The sequence below is a fragment of the Camelus bactrianus genome, chromosome 34, assembly GCF_048773025.1.
Source record: "Camelus bactrianus isolate YW-2024 breed Bactrian camel chromosome 34, ASM4877302v1, whole genome shotgun sequence".
NCBI classification, from domain to species: domain Eukaryota; kingdom Metazoa; phylum Chordata; class Mammalia; order Artiodactyla; family Camelidae; genus Camelus; species Camelus bactrianus.
The window spans coordinates 6773994-6796702 of NC_133572.1; the positions used below are offsets into that span (position 1 = coordinate 6773994).

A 22709-nucleotide genomic window follows, 5' to 3' on the forward strand; every position below is an offset into this window, starting at 1 on the left:
GTGGCAGAGAGATGCCATCGTTTGTTGGAGGACCCCTGAGTGTACAATCATACCGAAACCTCCCAACGCTGGCAGCTATCTATCATCCTCATCTGACAAATGAAGACACTGATGTTAAGAGGTTAACTGACTCACCAAAGGACGCCTTACTGCTCATCCTTGACCCATGTTTAAAATCAAGCCTGACTGAATACACTGAGCACAGATGGACTTTGGATCTGAACTTTTAAGAAACCTCTTGCCACCAAGCCCAATTCTAGAACCAGGCAGATCTGGCTTGAAATACCAGCCCTCACTTCTGTGTGTGACTTAGGCAAGTCACTTCATTTCTCTGACAGTAAAATAGTGATATTTGCCTCCCGAGATTATAGGGTCTACAAAGTGCTAACCAGACTTGGCAACTACAGAACAGGCACTGATTAAACATTAAATATCATCATTTGAGGTCCAACATTCAAATCCTTTCTAGCTGTAAAAATTTGAACACATCACTCCAAATCTTCAAGCCTCAGTTTCCTCACATGTTCCTCACTTCATAGACCTGGAAGAATTCAATTAGATTGGCACTGGGATATCTCAGACTTCAAAAAGAAGGAAATGTCATTTTTTTCCTCTCTCCAAGAGTTCTATAAATAGTGCAAGAGTCAGGACTGTGATCCAGAAATGCACTGCACTAAGTTCTCTGTCTTCACATGTCAGGTTTGGGGTGCTGATGCTTGGAAGAAAGGGGGTGTGGGGGGGGGTTGGTGGGGGGAGGGGAACAACACAATTTGGGAGCTGGGAAACATGTGGCAACATACCGCTACCTCTAGAAAAATACATCCTGTAACCTCAGATCTGGCTATTTTATACCTTACTGCCCCACAGACATTGGTGATGTTGAACCGTTCTTGTGTGATTTTACATCCTTAGAGCTGGTGAGGTGGGTAGTTCTCCTGATGGAAGAACAGGTACAGAACACTTTTTCACACTTACACAGTCGTGCTTCCGCTACATAAACTCCATACTGTGAGTACCACGTCCGTCCCGTTCATCGGTGTAACTTCAACACATAGAGGAGATATGATGCCTACATGGAAAGTTAAGAGGAACTGACTACAAAATATAGGTTTTTCATAATTTTTCATAGTTTTGTAGGAAGAATGAGATTAGTAATTGGAAAGTCACATTGTATAGCTGTTCCCTCAAAGCTCTAGTTTCTTTTTATTACTAAGCTCTGATTTCTGGAAAAGGCAAATTCCTTCTTAAATAAGACACCCAGCATCAGAAGGTAACAGCAGTAACTTCAGACAGGACTGATTAAACTCCCAGCATTGCCCTTTGATCAAAGAGGCACAAAATCGGAGGCACTAAACTTCATCTATTGCAACCCCTAGTTAAAAACAGAAAGATGAAAACTCTGAAGACTGTTTTGAATGCTCTTGTATATTGTCTTCCAAATTCATTTTTGTGCAAAAACACATAACATGTACACCACATGGACACACATGGCATTCACTTATTTACTTCTTGGCTGCTTTGCTATAAGTATAAAGCCTTTCTTCATTTAGAAAACCACAGGTTTGACCCATCCCTTCCTGACAACAGTGACTGTCAGCTAGGAGCTTAGCACACAGCTTCTGGTCACACCTTCTGGTCACACCTTCAGACTTTCCAGCCACACCTTCCAACCTCAATGGCTTATCATTTCACAGCAGCAAGCTGGTCTTCCTGACCCAGCCGGAAGTGAGGGCTTCAGGCACAACCACCAGCTCCCAGGGAGATGGTGTGCATCACTCTCTTGGGAGGACTAACCTCACCTGGCCAGGTTCCCACTTCCATGGTTATTTGTCCAAATGTCTAACCTTTATGCCATTGAGCGATATTAAATTTCCTGGCTCTTACAATAAAAACTCTAAAGACCTTTTGTTTGAAGTTTCCTGTTTCCCTAATTAGCTACTTCATTTGTCCTTCTTATCTTTACAATAAAATCTACTCTAATGCTCTAGAGTTAAAATCCTCTATCTTGTCCCAACTGGCCTCTAGCAGTCAAATAAATAGTCACCTTTCATAAAACTTTTAATTATATCACGGTTTTATCCTGCACATCCATCAGGGTCTACAGCTTGAACAGAAATGCTCATTTTCACACAAAAGACCTGAAGGTGATGACAGCACAGTCGTGCACAACGGAGATCAGGAGGTTGGATGACTTTTCAAGGCAAACCAGAAGGGGCTGGCCACACGTTTCAATGCAGCGTAAAGGACCAGAAGGCACTCTATGGTCAACAAGCTGCCAAGCCAGGCTCTGGAGCAACACTGTCCAGAAGGCAGCCACAAACCTCGCCTGGCCATCTAAACCTAACAAAAATCAAGTAACACTAAAAAACATAACCTATCGGCACCAGTCGCACCAGGTATTCCGCCTGTAAGTGAAAAATCCACAACAGGACATCATTTACTGCAGGACTCATTACCGCAAAAGGAAAATACTACAGAATTTAGGTTGGCATGCAGGTATTTATTTTACAATTCTTTCAACAGTTTTTTGTGTTTGAAATTTTTCATAATAAAATGTTGGGAAAATATTTTTCATTAAATAGGACTATAAATTCAGCTAAATTAACCACAGCTCAAGTACTCAGAAGCCACATGTAGTAGCTAGCAGCTACCCCACTGGACTGCAGACACAGCACACTTCTATTATCTCACAGTTTACGGGACAAAGCTGCTCTAGTCTAGCTGCTCAGGCCCCCTGGCAAGCCTCCAGTCACTAATCCTCCCACACTAAGGCCCTGAGTTAGGTGGATGATGACTAGCAGGATGCATATTTTTAAAGAGTGAGGGTTCAGGTGGAAAAGTAACAGAATACCAGGGCACGGTTACCAACAAAAGAAGTAATAAAAGACCAAGTCTGTTAGAAAGAGGTTGAAGGAATTGGAAATATGAGTGGGACCTGTGTTCATTAGGAGTTAGGATATAAATACACACGTGTGTGTGTGTGTTTAAGTCTAAACTTTAATTTTTAGAGCTGAGAATTCATTTATTTCCCACAAATACACAACACACACACACATATATAGTGAAACAGAAAATAAGGAAATAATAGATGTGCCTAACGGGACACTGACTTCACCTTTGCCACCTTGAGGAAATCACTGCTTATACCAAAACATTTCAATGTGAATAACCGGAGAGGTTTGTGATAAATGTAAAAAATTCAAAACCTTCTGTAAACTATTTCTATAAGCACCAAAAAATTAAATCCCATCAGGTGTGGTAGAAAAAAGGGAAGACCTACAATTACCTTTAAACGGGTGGGGATCTGGCTCCGTGGCTCTACCTGAAAGAACCTCTGTCAGAGGCCGCACCGACTACAACTGTTACTGTCTTTAAAGTGAAGCAGAGATACATCCTCCTGGAAAAAAAAAAGCACTGTCCATGCAGGCTTTGATATGTTTTATTGGACTAAAATTTCAACACAAGGTGACTTTTATTTACAGAATTTACTGTGTGTGGGACTGTCTGACCCATTTGGATCCAGGTGAAGACAACCACTAAGCCTGCTTATGCAGTTTCTTATTTTCAGTTTGCACATTAAAAAAAGTTCACTTCATATTCATAAAAACCCCAATATTATAAACGACAAACCCTCCCTCACCCATCCCTTAATTAAATATAAAAACAGCTTCCAAAAAGCATACAGTTTAGATTGGTTTAATCTTGAAATGTAATCCAATGAGACTAAAAACTAAACATTTCAGGTCCTGCACCAAATAGTAAAATACTCGAAGGCCTTCAGGATCCCTAAAATTTAAAAAGACAGAAATTACTTTTTGGTTCCTAGAATGAAACAACAGAGTAATATAAATTAATCCCTAACACAACACAAAAACCAAAAACTAAATTATTAAGTTGAAGGAATTCAGGAGAGAGGATCTGCTGATAACTAAAATGCACACACTAAATAATTCCCATCCCTAGCTTTTCTGTGAAAAAAAAAAAAAAACCCTAAATTTTTTCATCAGTATTCATTTCACATTTAAAGTGTTTATTTCCTGCGTAAAAATGTTATCATTACAAAAGTGTATAAAGCAAATAAAATTATAAAGATAGAAAAAAACCTCAATACTATATAATGAAATAACTAATTATTTTAGTATTTCTCTAATTTTTAAAAAATTATTAAAATCATTCTCTGTGGCCTTTTAAACACTACTTTTTCCACTACATTAAAAAAAATTCACAAATAAATTTTAATTAATTTAACAATTCTCTTCTTGTTAGATATTTGGATTTTTTTCCAATTATAAATAAGGTTTCAATGACCAGCTTTATCAATAATAAAACTTTTTCATTATTTCAGAATATTCCCCCAGAACACATTGACACTCAGAAATGAAATTAGCTGGAAAAGATGAATGAAAAGTATTAACAGCTTTTCATGCAAATTATCAAATCGCTTTCCAAAAATCACCGTATCAATTTACAATTCCAGTAGGGTATGAATGCCACATCCTCACGATCTATGGGTAAACAGATGTTATCGCATAAAAGTATCTGGTCACTCTTCACGGACACAGCCTTTTGGATCCAATAGTTATTATGCATTCTTTCCTTTCTCCGTTCCCCTAGTAAACATGTATAAACCATCTATTGTATGCCAGGCATAGGGCTAACTTTGGAGATACAGCAAGGTTCTCATGGAGCTTATGTTGAAACCAGTAAACAAGTAAGTTATTCCAATTTAGGGTGAGAGGAAAAAGACACTACAGGAACATTTTGAGGGAAAAGAGTAGAAGGAAATAATTGGAGGCAGAGGGATTTTTCAGACAACGGTACACGGTACAGAGACACAGAGCCTGGGAAGACATAGGCAGCTAAAGCCTTCGCAAGCTATACTGGGTTTTTTCCATTTTTTTCAAGTATTAAACCCAAGATGGAGAATGATGTGATACAGGTCTAATAAAGGTGATAAATCCAATAAGGATTTCTTTTAAATTTTGCCACACCGTGTGAAGAGGAAGATTTTTTCGCCAATCAGTAAAATATACTGCTAACTTCTTTGATAACAAATCTTCACTAATATAAAAATCAGGATTACACATACATAAATAAACTGATATGGGACGCCATTAAAAAAATCTTACCAAACTTGCTATAGTTCTAATATGAGCCTCTCTAATAAATTATGCCAATTCAGTCAAAATACTTTAATATACATACTCACTTCGACTGATTAACATCAATAAGAGAACCAATTTTTGATGTAGTAAAAGAAATGTGTTCATCTCCAATTACAATTTCAAGCTCCTGAAAAAAATAAACAGAAATGTAGTTAATACAAAAACCCATCCCAGAGACATCTGTATTCTTGCTACCAAGAGGTCTCACTTTTAGCTGCAAGTTTTTTAGCTGTCACAGGGTAGGAGAAAAAAAAGAAAGAAAGAAAGAAACTTGATCTATTAGATATAAACTTTGTCTGTAAAATAAAAACCTCATCAACTGCTCAGGAGTCCCCAATATTAGGATGAATCCAGAACAGCTTTCCAGGGATCTCGTAAAGAAGACACCATCAAATGAATGATATACTTACGAGTGACACAGAAATGTTTCTTATAATGTCAGTAAAAACTAACAATATGGGTATAAGCTTATGTTTAATATAATAAATACAAACACATTGACCCTTTCTACCAGGCTCTACAAATAAGCTGCATAATAGTAATAACAGCATCACTTTAGTACCTACTGTGTGTCAGGCCCTGGGCCAGGGACTTTACAAACATTGTCTGTAATCCCTAAAATTAGGCCAATAAGCCTACCCTTATCAGGTCAGTTTTACTGGCCTAATTTTACAAATGTGAAATTCAAAACTCATAAAGCAGAGGGAAAAAAAACTGTTGATATTTACAGCCACTAGTAAGTGACAGTACTAATATTTGAATCCTGGACTGTAAGGTTGAAAGATTCATATTCCTCTGACTTCACAAAACAATTAAAATTAAGGACTAGTAACACAAATACAAGATGTTTCTAGTGTGTCAAAGTTACAGTATAATTTTCTCCCCATATTTTACCTGCAAATCTAAAACAAAAAATTAAGAGGCTATGTCTATTGTGATTTTTCAGTTTAAATTAACAGATGCCACAGAATACACTCTTAGCTATGTATTCATCAGAAGACCTAATTATGCAGTTTATGGCACGCATAAAATGGAGAATTAACTTGATTTTAATGCACAGTGTATACATGGATAAAACAAATTGAGATCTAAATTTACTTCTTAAAAGTGTTTACAGTGCATAAAATAGTGTTCACTATTACCTTTGCTTTCCTAAAGAATGTTCTTTAAGCAGAAGTGTTAAGTTACTGCTACAGAGCGTCAGCGTGTTAGATTTCTCCACATTTTCTTCTAGTCAAAGAACCTGTTACACAGTACAATCCTCGGGAACACACAAACTTGAAATTCAGTGCTTCTTCCTCCTGGGGTCACAGCTCATTTCTCCAAGAGCTGAAATGATGCAATTCAGAAATCAAACTGTCTTTCTACAGAGTGAAATTAGGCCTCAGTGTTTGTCAGCTGCCTTTTGAGAAACAACTTTTCTGAAGGAAATGTGAAAGGGGAAAGCAACTGTCAGTCTGAACAAAAATGCTAATCAAATCCCTCTCTGGGGCATAAAGATGCAAATAAGAATTCTGAAAGTTATACATCTAGAGAAAGTGAATTTTACATGGTCAGTGAAAATCCTTATTCTCAAATTTAACAAACACTTATATTTTTGTCTAACTATTTTTATTTATTATTTATTAAGAATTTATTGTTGCTAACAAAAGTAAGAAACCTACAGTAGAAATGATTCATAACAGTGTGAAAACATCCTAAGTTTCGCTGGGGGTGGCTGTAGAGAAGACTGCTCAGAACGACATCCAAACTGAGAGCTGTGTGCTGACTCCTCTCCTACCAGGAGACGGCACAGAATGTGAGGCACAGTGAAATAAAAATAAAAGAGTATTTACTGGGTGTCTCCTAAATGGAAAAATCAAGACTCAGTGAGGCTCTATTCTAAATAAATAGAGAGAAACATAACAATGATACTGAAAATGGTTAGTATTCATGCATTTAGAGAATCACCAAACACAAACCTGCCGGCCAACCCTGTCAGGGGGAGGCCACAAAGCATCATCTTCTTTTGTAATTTCACTGTCATCGATAATTCTCTTCAGTTCTTCCATTACACTCTTGTGTACGTAAGCCTGAAAATAAGTTATAAAAATCTCAGTGTGTCTATTTCTCCCTACAACTCACAAGGAAATAATAAAACGAAGTTACAAACCCTGAGTATTCAAACAGAGTATCAAAGAAAAATTTAATTCTGATTCTAAAAGTACAAGATGGGAGAGAATCATTCATCCTTTTTATGATTTTTCTTCACTGTCTTGTCCCTTCCTTTAACATTTATTTTTCCCTCTTCACATCACTAGCACCCTTTTAAAACTTGTATTCTACCTTTGTGCCACGGGATTCAACTATCTCCAACTGCTAAACTCAAAACCTACAAGGTGAACAGAGACAAATACAAACACATAGCACAGTTAGTGCTTTGAACTTTTTCTTATACCTAATTTTTGAGCTGTTCATTTAAAATTCATACTATGTTTAAATCATGATGATCAATTAGTGTTAAATAGTGAATAGAGTAAAAAGACAAAGTTAATTATAAAATGAATTAAATGATAAGCTCGATTGTGGGATTACAACTTAATATACTCAGATTGCTTCTTTTGTTGTTACAGATGCTTCAGTTAAGAGTCCCTTTTCAATCTATAAATCAGCTTCTTCTTTACAGCCCTAGGTGTACTTTAAACATGTAAATTAGAACACAGACATGAGAAAAATGGGCTTAATGTAAAAAATTAGACATTTGAAAAGAACTTACCTCCTTTCTGATCATGACATCATTTTTGTAATTGCTGTTGTTGGCATATCTAAGTTTTCCTGTAGGGAGTGGAAAAAAATTCAATCTATAACAGCAAAAACTGCTAAAGAAATAAAGAAAGAAATGACATCGTAAGCAATTTTGAAGGTAAAAGCCATTTGATACTACTACTTTATTAATATTTTCTCCCTCCTAGCTTAAGGTCAGTGCTGACATGTAGACACACAAACATTAGCTGATAAGTTGGCTAAAGCTGAAGCTAGTCAATTTTTAAATATTCCATGCTTTCAAGATAATTTCATATAATGGGGGGGGGGCAGTCATTTTCAAGGCCCATTCCCTTAAGCTATGTCATGAATTGACAGGGAATCTGAAAAAACAACTAACATTTCTTCTAAAGTTTACATTATATGTCTTATTGGTGTTAAGTGATTTACCCAGAGCACTTAATCTAATCTGTAAGACAACCCTAAAATGTAGCTTTTATTCTCTCACCTAGTCATAGATGAGAAAACAGAGTTCAGTCGGTTGTCCGGGGTCACACAAGATTCAGATCTAGATCTACCTTCTTCCAATACTCATGCTTTCCCTGCTACTCTAAAATGTTCCCTTTTAATTATCTTCCTTCAAATTAATGCGTGTACGTATTACAGCAATGCTAGTATTTTTAAATTGTGATTAAGAAGCATATAAACTACGTGCTGCTTCTGGATTAAAAACTGGCCAGTTTGTTAAGAGGATCTACATTTAATTCTGAAGTATTCTCATGCGTGCTTCTCCTCATGGCTAGTCAGTTGCCCAGGTACAGATGTCATGTGATCTTGAACCTCTAACACGGCAGGTTACCCTAGTGAGATGAACCCCTGAGGAATCGCTGTATTTGGGATTCATTATTACTGACAGAAGTCCATGGAATGGTGTGGTGGCAGATGAGAACCATTGTTCTGGAATGAAATTAGACTACTTAATTTATGTGACTGGCCAAAAGTGATACAGATAAGCTGAAAGCTGTTCACAGGCATAAGCACTAAAAATAGGATCACATTAAAAAAAGAACTGAGGGAGAATTCAAGCAAATTTGGTTTCTTAGCGAAATTTAGAAAACATTTGGGGAGAACTACGGAGATCAAGGTGATCAAGGTTTCTGAATAACTGCAGGGCTGTAGTTACCTTGAGCTCTACCTAAAATGTCAGGTAATTTTCCCTTTCCCTAATATTAATGTGATTCTCCTCTAATTCTTCTTTCATGCCTTCACAGAACTTTGTCCAAAGCATGAACACAGCACTTAATATCCTATACCACCGTATGGTTAGTTTCATGTCTATTTTACCCAAGATACAACTCCTTGAGGGGAAATAAACAGTCTTATGCATTCCTGTACCCTCAATTTTTGTATTTACATGGTGTCCAGCACACAGTATGCACTTAAAAAAGAAAAGTCTATGTAGTTGGACTGTCCTTGCTACAGTAAGACTTCAATATACAGTAACACAATCTAAAGAGAATCAGAGCTGACAAGGGACAGAATCTGCACATTCCTTGGGCAGCAGGCAGTTTCACCTCATTCTCTGCTCAGGCAGCTCTCGGCAGTCTGACTCTTTTTTTCCCTTAGAAACCAAGAAAAGATCTACTCTCATTTCAAGACTCATCTCAACCGTCACCTTCTCAGAAAAAAAAAAATTTCCTTACTGTCTCATGTAACCACTCCCCTTTTTCATAGTCTTAATGCATCGTAGAGGGAACAACTGTTTTTAAGTAATCAAAACACATCATTACCAAACATTCATTTTTCTACACGTAGGGCTCCCCCCTTCAGAGCAGGCCTCATTTGTTTTTTCTAGACATGTTGCCTTACATACAGGGAATGAATAAAACGGATGAATGGGTAGCTCGAAAGTCACAGTTCACCGTAAGACTTTAAGCATCCATCTGACCACCGCGTGGTGGGAATGTTCCTTAACACGTTCAAGTACTAGGACGATAAACTAGATGTAGATGGCCTTAAAGGTCCCTGCGGGTGAGCGGACTCTTTACCGTAGGACCAACTTTAGTGTCTGGCAGGATTGGCTCCTCTGAATTAACTTACACGGAATAATTCTCTATTATTCACAAAACCAATGCATATGCCTCCTACACTCCCAAGCGCCTCAGCGCCGCTGTACAGTCGCGAGCCCACAGAGGCTCGCCCACCCGCCGCCGCCTCCTCCGCGGCCTCTCGGCCCCGCTTCTCCCCGACTCAGCACCGCGCTAACTTGCGACGCCCGCGGCCGCCCCTCCGCTCACCGTCCGGCCGAAACTCGAACTCCAGAAACTCGTGTCCAAACTTGCCCTTGTGCCCTACGTAGTAGCGTAGGTAGAAATCGCTGGCCATTGCCATCTTTGCCGCCGAAAAGCCCGCGGACGGCCTGCCCAACGTGCCGCGGGCGCCTAGCAGTGACGTCAGCCGCCCAGGATTAATACGTCACTGCGTGCGCGCCCTTTCCGCCTCTCGGGCGACGTCTCGCGTGAGCGGCCCGGAGGCGCCGGAGGAGGGCGGCAACGACGTGAACTTTGCTTTGTTGGGGTAGGAAGCGTGTTATTTCCAAAATTATAGTAGGAAGGCACAGAAGTGTGAAAATATGAAAGCATTTGTTATGCGCCTAGAACTAAAGTTTGCACGTCGCTCTGACTTTTCGGGTCTCTAATGCGCGCGGCATCCTGTGAGGGGGGTGTGGCTCCACTGCGCTTTGATTAGGGGAATAAATAAAGATAAAGCCAGAACCTGAGGGGCAGATCTGGAATGCAGCCCTCCCCCCTGCTAAATTCTTAACTCGGGCCCTTCCCCATCGGACAATGGTTGCATCTGGAAGCCGATAGTAATAGAGACAAAGTAGGAAGAATTCCATCAAGCTGGAGGTCCGAAATTTTTAAAAGACACGTTGAAACTGAACATCTCTGACAGTCGTGGTAAAAAGGGTTCCTTTGATAGTAAAACTTGCTTCATTCAGTAAGGGTTACTTTTTTTTGTATATATATTTTTATTGAACTATAGTCAGTTTACAATGTGTCGATTTCTGGTGTGCAGCACTGTGCTTCAGTCATACATGAACATAGGTATACTCAGGGTTACTCTTCAGTGGCCTCTGGGGTTTTGGCAATTTGACTTAAGATCAAATGGTTTAGCCCACGTTTCTTAACCAGACAGAATTAAATTGGGGAAGTGAAGAAATGCTCCTCTGGGATGAGTTTTGAAGGATGGGGAAAGACAAGGGAAACTTTACTCAAAGCCTGTTTTTTCAAATGGTTTTGATCACTTTTCTTTTACCAACACACAGGATAATCCCGGCTGTTAGATGACTTTTCACCTTCAGTGGGATTTAGTAGAAAGAGGGGCAGTCAGAAGACCAGGGATTCATTTCCATTACTTACTCTGCCTAACCTTGGTTAAGGAGCTATCTCTAAGCCTGCTTATTCACCAACCAAATGTACTGCAATCAGCTTGCCAAGCACACAGAGTTGTTGAGGATCAAATGAGATACTGCATATAAAATAAGGTTTAAAATTTATAAAACATTATATAATGAGTTATAACAGGTATTTCCTATGTGCCAGAAATGGTTGGGCACTGGTAATAAAAAAAAAAGTCCTTTGCACTTGTAGTCTAGAAGACAAACATGTAGACACTTATTAGCCCAAGGAAGCAAATGCTATAAGAAAGATTTTTTTTTTTTAATTCTGATAATACAGCAGAGAAAACAGGTCCCTTTACTGGGGGAGGGGGAAGTTGAAGAAAGTGACCCGGGGTTGGGGGGGGGGGCTTGGGACAAGGTGTGCTATTTGAATTGGACCTTGTTGAATAAGTTCAGTTTGTGTTCAGAAAGGTGGAAAAGCAAACAGCCTGAGCGAAGGCACAGTGGTATAAAAATGCCTAACTTGGGAAAGCCAAGAAGTTCAGTATAGTTAGGACATAAGGTTCATGGAAGTGGAAAAACCAGAAAGGCAAACTGGGCAGGTTGTGTGGAGTCTGGACTAGCAATTGTATACCTGTCAATGTAGAAATCTGAATTAACCATTGTATAAATATGAATATAGAAAAATTATTCAGTCCCCACTGTAGGCTGCCATTATGGAAGATACACAAGAAACATAAAGCACCGTCCCTTGCCACTAGAGCGACTAACCTTTCCAGTTTGTCTGGGACTGAGGAGTTTCCCAGGATGTGGGACTTTCTGTTTTAAAACCTGGAAAGTCCCAGGCAAACTGGGATGAGTCAGTCACTGAACTTACCACAAAAATAACCCACAGAGCAAGGAGGGTGTAGCTCAGTGGTAGAGTGCATGCTTAGTAGGCAGGAGGTCCTGGGTTCAATCCCCAGTACCTCCATTAAAATAAATAAATAAGTAAACCTAATTACCCCCCCACACACACACAAAAGTAACAATAACCCACAGAAACTTGACCACAATATTCCATGGTATCTCTGAAAATATAGATAGTGATCCATATAGTTTGTTTTTTGATGGGAGCTTCATTCGGTCTTTGGATTTCCTAATGCAGTTCCTTCAGATTGTTGGCACGTGTCCCAGTGTTCATCTTCATCCTTCCCTAACTCGAGCTGCAGATACCAGGACTGGGACTGTGTAAGCAAAGCCTATGGATGCATAGTGTTAAGATCTCTATCTGTAGCCAGTTACTGTTTTTATCCCCTAAAAAGACTGAGCTCAAGACTAATCCTCTTTAATTCTGTTTTTAAGATGAAATGTGAAAATATACTTACTTTACTTACTTAATCCTTCCTACATTTAGCAAAAAAAAAAAAAAAAAGCCAGAATGTCTATCTCTTGCTTCACGGTAAGGGTTGGAACAGGATAAAGCATTTGCGTATTGCGGTCTTCTCAGATGTTATACACCAGAGCTGTGGAAATGTTCCAAATGGCTGGTGAGCACTTGACATGTGGTTAGTGAGCCTGGAACTGAATTTTTTCTTTTTAATGTTATTTAATTTGTGTTAATTAAATTAACATTTAAATAGCCACATGTGTCTAGTGGCTACCGTTGTTGGACAATGACATTATGTAAGAACGATTTCATATACTTTTATGTGGGCTGGAAATAGTGAAAATATTTTTGGAACATTGAGAAATCTCAGTCTCAGTGGCTCTCGGCTTCAAACCAGGGCGTATTTCCACAGTTGATTTATGAAAATAAATGGGCTGTTTAACTGAAGCCACATAAAAGAACCATTTCTGCCTTTGCTAATGCAATGTATCTGTGGTTAGCTTTAAAAAAAAACCCTTGTGAAATAATTAAGAAATAAACATTTTATTTTCCAACTCCAGCTGAAAGCAAAGCTTAATGATTTAATCAAATACACAATATTCATTGATAAAATAATGATTTTTCCCACTAGTGTTTTCAAGTTTGTTGCTTTCGGCTTCATGGTGACGAACCAAGTCAGAGGACTATGGTCAGAGATGATTATTTCTTACAAATGTTAATTTACCCTTTTAAAATGTTTTGATTTTTCCTGCATCTAATCTCTTCCTTTGATCTCTTGTCTGCTCTGTCCTCACCCCTCTTTTGCCCCACTATTTAAAATTATCAAACCATTCCTACTTACAATTTTTGGAAACATGTTCTGACTTTCCTGTGATAAACACTAGAGAGGATATTTGTGGGTTTCATTTGCTTTCTTTATTTTATCAGTAGCTTTTGAGTAGTTTTGATTTTGTATTTACAGAACAAAAGCTGTGAGGGCTATTTCATTCCATTAAATTGATCAGAGTCACAAATCAAGAATATTATATGGTCTAAAACAATATTCTAAGGTAATTTAAATGTTTTGAAATGTCAGAATGACTATGGTGCATTTCAGTCTTTATTCTATCCACCCACCTTTCTCTCCTCTCTTTTGTAATAGACCTCTCTACTTTAATCATGTGTCTTTTTAACCATCCAGTGGATAAGAGAACCACCATTCATGCAGAAACACCAAACCTTTCACACCATTGTTTCTCAGATATGTTTATACGTGGTGAGCACTTGAAACTATTGCTAGATTATTATGACGTGATGATATATTCAATTCCATTATTTAGACTAATATTTTTTCAGCCTATGACAATATTCTATGCTTCTAACACATAGCATAACCACTAACTCTTATTTCCCAAACAAGTAAAACCAGTCTGCTAAATCAGGCATAATAGGCTGTTCTCCCGGTCTTCCATTGTATATGTATTCATTTGTTTTAATGAGTCACGGTAAAACAAAACTGTTGTTACAGCAAGGTTAAGATTTAGAGGATTCAGTTCATTAACTTACTTTTTCTTTTAAAATAGTGGGAAAAAGCATCATTATTCAATTTTAATAACAAAATACTTAAATCTAGTGTCGTGCATGAACATGATTTGAAAATAGTTCAGACTATTCTAAGTTCAATTACATTGTCAAGTTTCAGTTAGACATGGTATCCAGGTGAGGATTTGCTCAGTTCCTAACTATGTTGGAAATTTTTTTTAAAGAATAAAGCATAAATTGAAGAAGAAAAAAAAAGACTGAAGGAGGAGGGAATCCAAAAAATCAAAAATCCTAACCCAGATTCAAAATGATTAAATGGTAAAGTTTCATTCCTATCATTAGGAAATACCTGGTTTGGCCAGTAGGTCAAAGATGGCAGAAATATAAACCCCCTTTTAGAAAAAGCCTGGCCAAGTGAAGAAAAGACCCAGTTTTCTTGGAAGAAACAATTACTGTGTCCCGTTTTCCAGACCTATATCCAGAAAATACAAATATGATTCAAAATAGCAATTGTCTGCCTCTTTGCCTCCTCCCAAAACAAACATTAACATACAGCGTGAAAGGGCGATGCTGCATCTCGTTAGGAGCAGCTCTCCTACCTCCCTCTGCCCCCATCCTCCTTGCAGCTCCTCCAAGTGCTTTTCTTCTTGCCTCTGAGTTTTCATATACACAGTCCTTCTGGAAAGCTCTTCTTACGGGCAGGCTTATTTACCCATCCCTAAGGGCTCAGTTTAAATACCACTTCTTCAGGGAGGTCCCCACCTGATGCTCCCTTCTACTGTCCTATACTTTCTCTTCAGAGGACTCACCACAATCTGTAGTTAACACGTACCCATCCAAATACGTATATAACGTCTCTCGTAATCCAAAGCTCTCTGTTTCTTTTATCTGAAGAAACTGTAAATCCAAAGCTCTGTAGTCCAGACTGTAATCCAGAGCTGTTCTCTTATCCAACACCTAGCACAGTGTCTGGCACAGTTGGCCTTAACACTCAATTCTTTGAAAACAGTTGAATGAATAAATAAATATTTTGAAAATTTGACTTAAGTGAACAGCTGAAAAGCAACCGCGAGATTCCATAGGACTTTATCGTTTTGTGCCGAGCCACTCGACCCCCCTTCTCTCTGCTGCTACTCACCACCCGTTCAGATCCTGACTAGTCGCTGTGGTATTGCTACAGGTGCAAGAATCATTATTCAGTTGGCTGACTCATCATGACTCCATCAGGATTCTAACTTCTGCAAACTTTTCAGCTGCCAGTCATCTTTCCCACAGCAGCCTTAGGCGTCACTTCTAGAGTATCTAAAGCATTCTTTAAAATCACAGGTCACATGTTCAACTGAATTGTCATCATCATCATACTTTCAGTGTTTTGGTGTAGTAGGAGGTGACTCATCATCCAGACCTCACACGAAAATAATGCCGTCATCGTTTTAGTCACGTGGCATTTGTACCACACTCATCTTTAAGCGTGTCCCGCTTTGTAGTGTGACTGACAGACCCGGGTTCTCTTCTTGGCCACAGTCGATGTTAAACGAAAAAGATACGAAAAATTCTAGGATAGGAAGAGGGGCAGTAAGGAGATTAACATTTATTGAGCACACAATATACCAGATACTGTACAAATGCATACTCTCATTCAGTCCTCACAACAACCTTGTGAGGGGGGTGTTACCCCTGCAGAACACGTGAGGAATCCCTTTTCTGACAGTGTAGATTGCCTCTTGAATTTTTCTATTGACATTAATTTCCATTTGTTTACTTTTGTCTTCCATATTGTAGAGATTTTGGCAACTGTATAACCAGAAAAGCTTATTTTCACTTAATAAATACTAATTTAATGAAACAAGGTTCACAGTACATCATCGGAAGGAAGCTACCGTCCTTCCATCTCAGATTACACCCTTTCCTAGCCCTTGTTAAAGACAGTCTGATCTCCTAAGCACTCTTGCTTGGTTTCCATATTTCCCATATTAAATACATACACAGTATATTCATCACCGACCTGTCTCTTTGGGCTCAATCTCCCTTGTCTCATGGACCAGGAAGCCAGCCTGATGAACATTAAGAACATGCTGAATGTTCTTAATCATGAAATGATTCCTCCAGCTTCTGGTTAAAAGAAGTACCAACAGTGTTTACCTGTATCAGAATTAGATCAAAGGGGATCATATTTCTCCTGTCTGTACCCCAGGGGAGACTCGGAGCTTCCTTCATGGGTCTCCTCCAGCCCTGCATGAAGGGAATGAGACTGAAGACTTGTCGTTCCTCCATCTTCTCTCTAACGGATGCCCTTGGTCCACATCTATACTCCTGAGCAAACAGAACCTACATTTTTCTTCTCATCAACTTCTTTATCGGCTTTCTGTTCCCTCATTTGATTCCAATGTTCTGGACCTTATAATTGCCTAGATAGAAGCACGTTTCAGGAGGAAACCAGCCTGTGGCGGGAGGATTATCTGTGCCATGCTAAGACAAACACTGCAGATTTCTAAAACCTCCCTTGCAATGACACAGTCCACCCCATCTACCCTGTGTCTTCAGACCTGAACAGCAGAAATTTAACAGAGAAATGAAATTATATTTCTCAGTCTCAAGGATTCTACGGCGTGTGCAGCCTTATCTACCATCATTTCAGGTTTCTAGGGAAATATGTGGGAGAAAATCCAGGATCCATGTCCATTTCTCCCTTTATGTCCCACTAGAAAGTCTATTCTCTGTTCTTGGAGGAATTGGTTCCAAGAGTTTCTGATCGCCCAGAAATGTGTGTTGCCGCAGGATCATCAGAGGATGCTGTAGGTGTAGGAGAGACTCTCCACGCTGATGCCAGCCACGGCTGCATACAGTTCCGGCACCACCAGCTCTGGTACTTGCAGCACAGCCTTATCATTTGCTGTTCGAGCGGCAGTTTCCAGGCGTGAGCGTAGCTCTTCAAGTGACGGGCGGCTGTCCTCGCTCCAACGCCAGCAGGACTTCATGATACCATACCTGAAAGGGAAACGAGTGAAACAGACTTCCTTGACGAGGCGAGTCTGAAAGTCATGTCTCCTCTCCTAACAGACCTTAACAAAAAACACCCTACAGTTCTTTGATCTGTGTCACAGCACGCTTCGCGTGCTATATGTACATCGTGCATAAAACTATCTGCCCCATGCACATAAGCATGTACATCTTATTCTTAATCGTGCATAGCACATTCAGTCAAATCATTTCCAGCCAACATGCATATCATAACCCTTAGATCACGAGCTTAATCACCAAGCCGCGTGAAACCCATCAACCCGCTCGGCAGGTGTCCCTCTTCTCGCTCCAGGCCCAGATATGCCTGCCATATTCTCAGAGGATAATATTCTTTCTCATCCTCCTAAGTGTGTTAATGTCATCTTCTCAACAGGGCAACAGGAATGACTAAAGATTTCTTAAGCTACAATCAGAATGACAGAGCAGGCTTTTTTTTCCCATTGCCAAAAACTCTTTCAGAAATTAAGTGTTTTCATCTTTAGATATTAGTAACTTGCAGTATTCCAGACCATTGCTGTAACACATCTACCAGTAACAGCTCCGCTGCAGCAGGAAAAATAAGAAGTTATGGAATAATACGATTCACACTAATTTCAGATAATGTAATTAGATGCCCCTTCCATTAATTCAGGTCCTGTCCCTCCTGTGTTATTTAGCTTCTCCAGGAAACTGCTTTAATCTAGATAAAAGTATTTATCACCTGTAGTCTGTCTTTTCTTCAGTCCAGTTTATAGAGAATTTATAACATGGTCTGTTTTCAAAGACGTTTCGTCAAGTCAAGACAGCTCTAGTAGAACTGAGGTTGGCAGGCTCTGAGACTGACATTTAAACATAAAACACTGCTGTACTTGGATTTGGTTTGGTCTGGTTTTAAAGCTTCCAGAGGAACTAAGTTTTATCAGTTTTAGAAAACTTAAATTTCTAATATAGTAGCCAGTGGTTGCCTCAATATTGTGTCTGTGTTTATATGTGTGTATACACGTACATATATGTGATGTGCATATATGTGAGCGGATGTGTTTTACTGCATAGATTTGGATTAAGGCTGTACATTAGCACATAGTGACCGCTGGGGCTCACCTGAGCCATGTCGGAAAGGGTGTGATTGATGAGGAGCAAAAAGAATTTGAAATGAGAGAAGAGTCGGCCTTTAAAAGACACTCACATGCTGTGTGTGCAGCTACTAGGTCTCTTCATCATCTTCCCTCTTTGGAGATACGGCAGGATGCTGGTAGGAGGGACTTCGGGGTATGGAGGCGCCCCTGTAGGGATGGAAGGAATGAGAGTAGCAAGAAAACCTCAGCATCCTCTCGAACATGACCTGTAACTAACACTGCCCTCCACCCCTGGGGGCTAATTGCCTGCAAAATGCAGAGCCTTAGGAAAAATAATAGCTATAATTTAGTTGCTCCCTGGTGACCAAGTAAGGAAGGCTATAGCTTTGGAGAATTTAGGGGGGAAAGAAAGGTGTTTGGAAGGGAACTGATAATTTAGGAGAATGCTGAGTCTTTAGGAAAGTAACAAAATAAAGCAAAGTAAGAAAGAAGATCCACTGTCTGCTTCCCAAACGTGAGAAGGTGCTGTAGTTTCTCAATCAAATGGATGAATAAGTCTAAAGGCCGTATTTTTATATTTTTGCAAGATTACTCTTAGACTCATCCTTGGATTTTAAAACATCTCTTGGAATTGGTAAAGTCTTGGGGAAAAGAAAGAGAAGGAAAGCAAAAGAGAGTCAAAAAGAAGGGTGAGGGGAGAGGGACAGAGAGTCACAACTTCACAAGACTCCCTTACAAATCAGGCTTGGGTTCCACATCAGCCCAGCTGGACTCCCAGGGACTGTACTGAAAGCCCCTCTCATAGCACCTGTCATCCACCACCCAAGTGAACGCCCTTGCCTGTCTCTAAACAGGTGCACACGGCTTTGGGGATCCTCCTTACCTAGAGTCACCATCTCATAGAGCAGGAGCCCAAAGGACCAGCTGTAAAAGCAACAAAGCCATTCACTTAATTGCTCTTTCTGCCTTTCGTAAGGAGAGCTCACTTAAATATCAGAGACCTTCAGTAAGAACTGCATCGTAAGGCAGTGAAGGGGGAATCGAGGGATGATACAATAAGCAGAGTCGTAGAGCCGTTACAAAGTGTTTCTGTCCAGTGCCCTCGGAGCCTAATCTCTTTGAGAACTGGATGTATGTCTCCGTTCTTCCATATTCCACAGTAACATGTTTACTGTTATTTGCCAGATTGCATGAATGTTCATGCAAACATGCAAACAGATTCACCCAAACATACAGAAATTCCCCTCTGTCTTTTTCATCCTTTCCATTCCTTCCTGCTGAAATTCCAGCCTTTATTCTTAGCACAAGGCTAAGCAAGTTTTATCGTTGATCTAGGAAACCTAGGAAAAACATTAACAGAGCAAGATTTATACATAATTGGCATAGGTATTTGCCTGAGCCATATGATTTGAGAGATGTACATTTCAGTATTCTGTAATATCCCCAATAAATAAGCAGTATTTCCCAGTTAAGCTTGTTACTCCCAGACCTCTACTGAAAAGCTGTCAGTGACGCAGCAGTGGAATAAAGAAGCAGTCTCCTAATTGACTCACCACGTTAACTGATGTTCCAAGTTTCCTCTGCGGCATAGAACATTCAAGTTATGTAACAGATTAAGTGAGATATTCTGCATTACGTCTATGTGCTTCTCCAAGCAGCTGAGTGTCGTGGTTACCAAAAGTCAATTGTGATTCTTTACAATCCTGTTTATGCCAATCATACGTGTAACTGTAATCATGTAATCAATTAAATACCACGTAAGCTGATTAAATATAAATGCTGAAAAGTATTAGCTCCCTGGAAACTAGCTTGAATGCTTTGAAAAAATTCTATAAAACTAAGCTGCAAAAAGAAAATGCTGTCAAATGGTGTGACTGAGACGACTGTAAAAAACTGGGGAAAAAATTAACAATAAAGGTCTACAGTCAAATTACATCCCAGTTGTTTTCAAGTTTCTCACCCAGAATCATCCCAAACTGAAATTCAAAAATAATTCATTATGCATGCTGTTTGTACAAGAAGCACAAAATGTAACTTCATTTAGCATAGCAGGTCTATCCCCCTGGCCCTCCTCCAAATGATGGATAAATATCCATTCATCTGTTTTAAATTAAAATAAATATATATATTTATATTTATTTTATATATATATAAATATATATATATATAAATATAGTCTTTTAGTTTAACAATTTCTAGTTTAAATTTTGATGAAGCAGACCTACCTCTTTCAGATAAAACAAACTCTGAGGTTAAGTTCTCAGGTATTGACTTGAATAATCTTTTCATTTTTCTTTTTTCCCTCCTACTTAGAGCTTCTGGTCTAATACAGAGGGAATACTTCAAAGGGCACTGACAAGGACCGCAGCCAGATGCCCTGGCATGTAATGCACATTTTCGCTTGCGCACTTGTCTGACTTCTGAGCAGAGATGGCATGTGTAGACAGAACTGACAACAGACCCAGGCGTGTTCAGGGATTGGAGGACACCCAGGTCAAGAGAGGAAGAAACCCAGAGGGCAGGAACAAACCGTACACGTCTCCCTTGATGCCAGCTGCTCTCAGCAGAAGCCGCTCCGGGGCAAGCCACTTGAGAGGTACCGAGCCAGTAGAGGAGATGGCCCCTCGGGAGTGGATTTCATAAGCCAGGCCCAGGCCACAGAGCTTAGCGGTGAGATCGCACTGGATCAGGACGTTCCTGGCTGCCACATCCCCATGGAACAGATGCTTCTCCTGGAGAAATTCCTGTCCACGTAAGATCAAAGATGGGTCAGCTGTCTGAGGTCACGGCTTGGGTCACAGATAAAGAGAAGCAGTCCCAGGGATCCTCGAAAAGAGGACATTTTCCACTCTGCACAAGTCTCATTAATGACGACATATCACTTCCAATTATTTATCATGAATCAGACATTTTTGCATTGTGTTTAGGATCACCAAACTGAACAGATAATCCAAGTCATATTAGTACTGAGTTTGCAAAGTGTAATCCCCAACTCTGCATCAAGCCCTGACCTTGGCCTGATTCCACGTTCCTCTCAGCTAAGACCCAGCTACATGATGGGAAGGGGAGCAGGTTGCCAGTGTCTAGCAGCAGCCCCCAAACAAGGCCATATACAGAGCACAGAGCAAAACTGAGTGGCATAATAATAAATTTACATAGAGTTTTAACATAGTTTCATTTTGTCCCTAAAATAACTTGATGAGGCAAGTTAGGGAAGTAACTTTTAGATAAATCTAAATGATTATGCAAAGCTACACAGTTACCAAGAGGTGGTGACCACAGTCAGCTGTTCTAATTCACAGGCAGAACTACAAACTCTGCTAACACTTTTCAGGCCAGGCTGCACATCAGAATTGCCCAAGAGCTTAATAAATTCATAAGATGTAAGATGTTCACCCAGGGTGTACTTAACCAAAATCTAGGAGGAGGGACCTAGGAATCTATATTTTTAAGAAGTATCAAAGTGGTCCCTGCACAGCCAGTAAGGCACCTGAGAATCACTGTACGTGGATGACACCGACGTGCTGAAATCATTTCCCCAATAACCGAGCTATTCCAGGCACACAGAGAAGCTGAAAACCCACCCGTGATGGAAGAGCTAGAGCCTCGGGTCTGAGACGACGAAACAAGCGCGGTGTGAAAAAACAAAAGGCTGAAGTTGGAGATTTCCCATCGGTGACAGTGAAGCAAACAGTGGCTAGCAGGGTTTGGGGTTGGGTTGGGTTTGGTTTTGGTTTGTTTTGTTTGTTTTGGTCTCTGGTGAGCTCTTAGAACAAAGAAATTATATGGTAATGAGAAGAATTAAGGAATGTACTGATCCTGAATTGTTAAAAGTAAGGGAAATAGCATGTTATAACTGGTAGCCTAGGGCTCTGAGGAACACGCTTGTGTGATCCCTCGGAACATCCCCGCAATGACGGTTCAGGATACAAGGCAGACTCTATCCTGACACCCTGACTTTATCAAGAAAACATACCAGTTAGGCCCTCCAAACACCACCGTGAACATTTATCTGTGTGCTGTGCCCTCTCCTCTGCCCCATGAGAACTTCAGCCGGAGCCTTCTCTCACCTCACTGCCTCTTCTTCCCTAGGCCTTCCCTGGGTCCGTGCAGAGCTCTGGTATACTTCGCACCTCGAAGTGGCAAGGAGTATCAAAGCCTTAAAGCAGTGGCTTCACAGAGCCCTGATTTTCTGTAACAAATGCTGATTCTAAACACAATTATCTAAATAATCTCATAGAGATAGTCATCTAAATTTGTAATTCAGTAAAGGTAATTTTTTCTCTTAAACCTTGAGTTCTTTCTCTTCCCTGTTTATTTACGTTAGTTTAAAATCAAGAAACGGTCACGTTGTCGCCCCTTCTCTTCCTCGTCTTCCACTTGTTCCCTGTTCTTTTTCAGGTATGTGCATTTCCTATCACATATGGTATCAA

The 22709-nt window shown here is 39.8% G+C and overlaps 2 protein-coding genes and 1 long non-coding RNA gene across 14 annotated transcripts in view; 1 reads left to right on the top strand and 2 right to left on the bottom strand.

The window, feature by feature from the left end:
* MAGOHB (mago homolog B, exon junction complex subunit) overlaps nt 1-10383 on the bottom strand; it is a 29676-nt gene extending 19293 nt beyond the window's left edge. For 3 of the 7 annotated variants that reach the window (XM_074357392.1, XM_074357391.1, XM_010946415.3), the window contains exons 1-5: nt 7921-7948; nt 7127-7237; nt 6308-6494; nt 3287-5292; nt 976-1069 (exon numbers count right to left, since the gene is read on the bottom strand). Coding sequence is in view for 2 of the 7 variants with exons in the window: in XM_010946414.3 (XP_010944716.1) it covers nt 3687-3786; nt 5210-5292; nt 7127-7237; nt 7921-7979; nt 10205-10298 (447 nt within the window). In the remaining 5 variants the exon portion in view is untranslated. Of the gene's footprint in view, nt 1-975; nt 1070-3286; nt 5293-6307; nt 6495-7126; nt 7238-7920; nt 7980-10204 lie in introns of those variants that run through there. The other 4 variants (XR_012503985.1, XR_012503984.1, XM_074357393.1 and 1 more) reach the window with 4 other exon arrangements.
* Nucleotides 10384-10385: 2 nt separating this feature from the next.
* LOC123614443 (uncharacterized) lies at nt 10386-22566 on the top strand. The gene is made up of 2 exons (XR_006721829.2): nt 10386-10484; nt 20590-22566. It is a non-coding gene; the product is annotated as an uncharacterized LOC123614443 (long non-coding RNA).
* STYK1 (serine/threonine/tyrosine kinase 1) overlaps nt 15776-22709 on the bottom strand; it is a 34181-nt gene continuing 27247 nt past the window's right edge. For all 6 annotated transcript variants that reach the window (XM_010946422.3, XM_074357385.1, XM_010946420.3 and 3 more), the window contains 4 exons: nt 20812-21020; nt 19160-19200; nt 18387-18483; nt 15776-17188 (listed from right to left, as the gene is read on the bottom strand). In XM_010946422.3, coding sequence (XP_010944724.1) covers nt 16984-17188; nt 18387-18483; nt 19160-19200; nt 20812-21020 — 552 coding nt within the window. In that variant the 3' untranslated portion in view covers nt 15776-16983. The remainder of the gene's footprint in view (nt 17189-18386; nt 18484-19159; nt 19201-20811; nt 21021-22709) is intronic.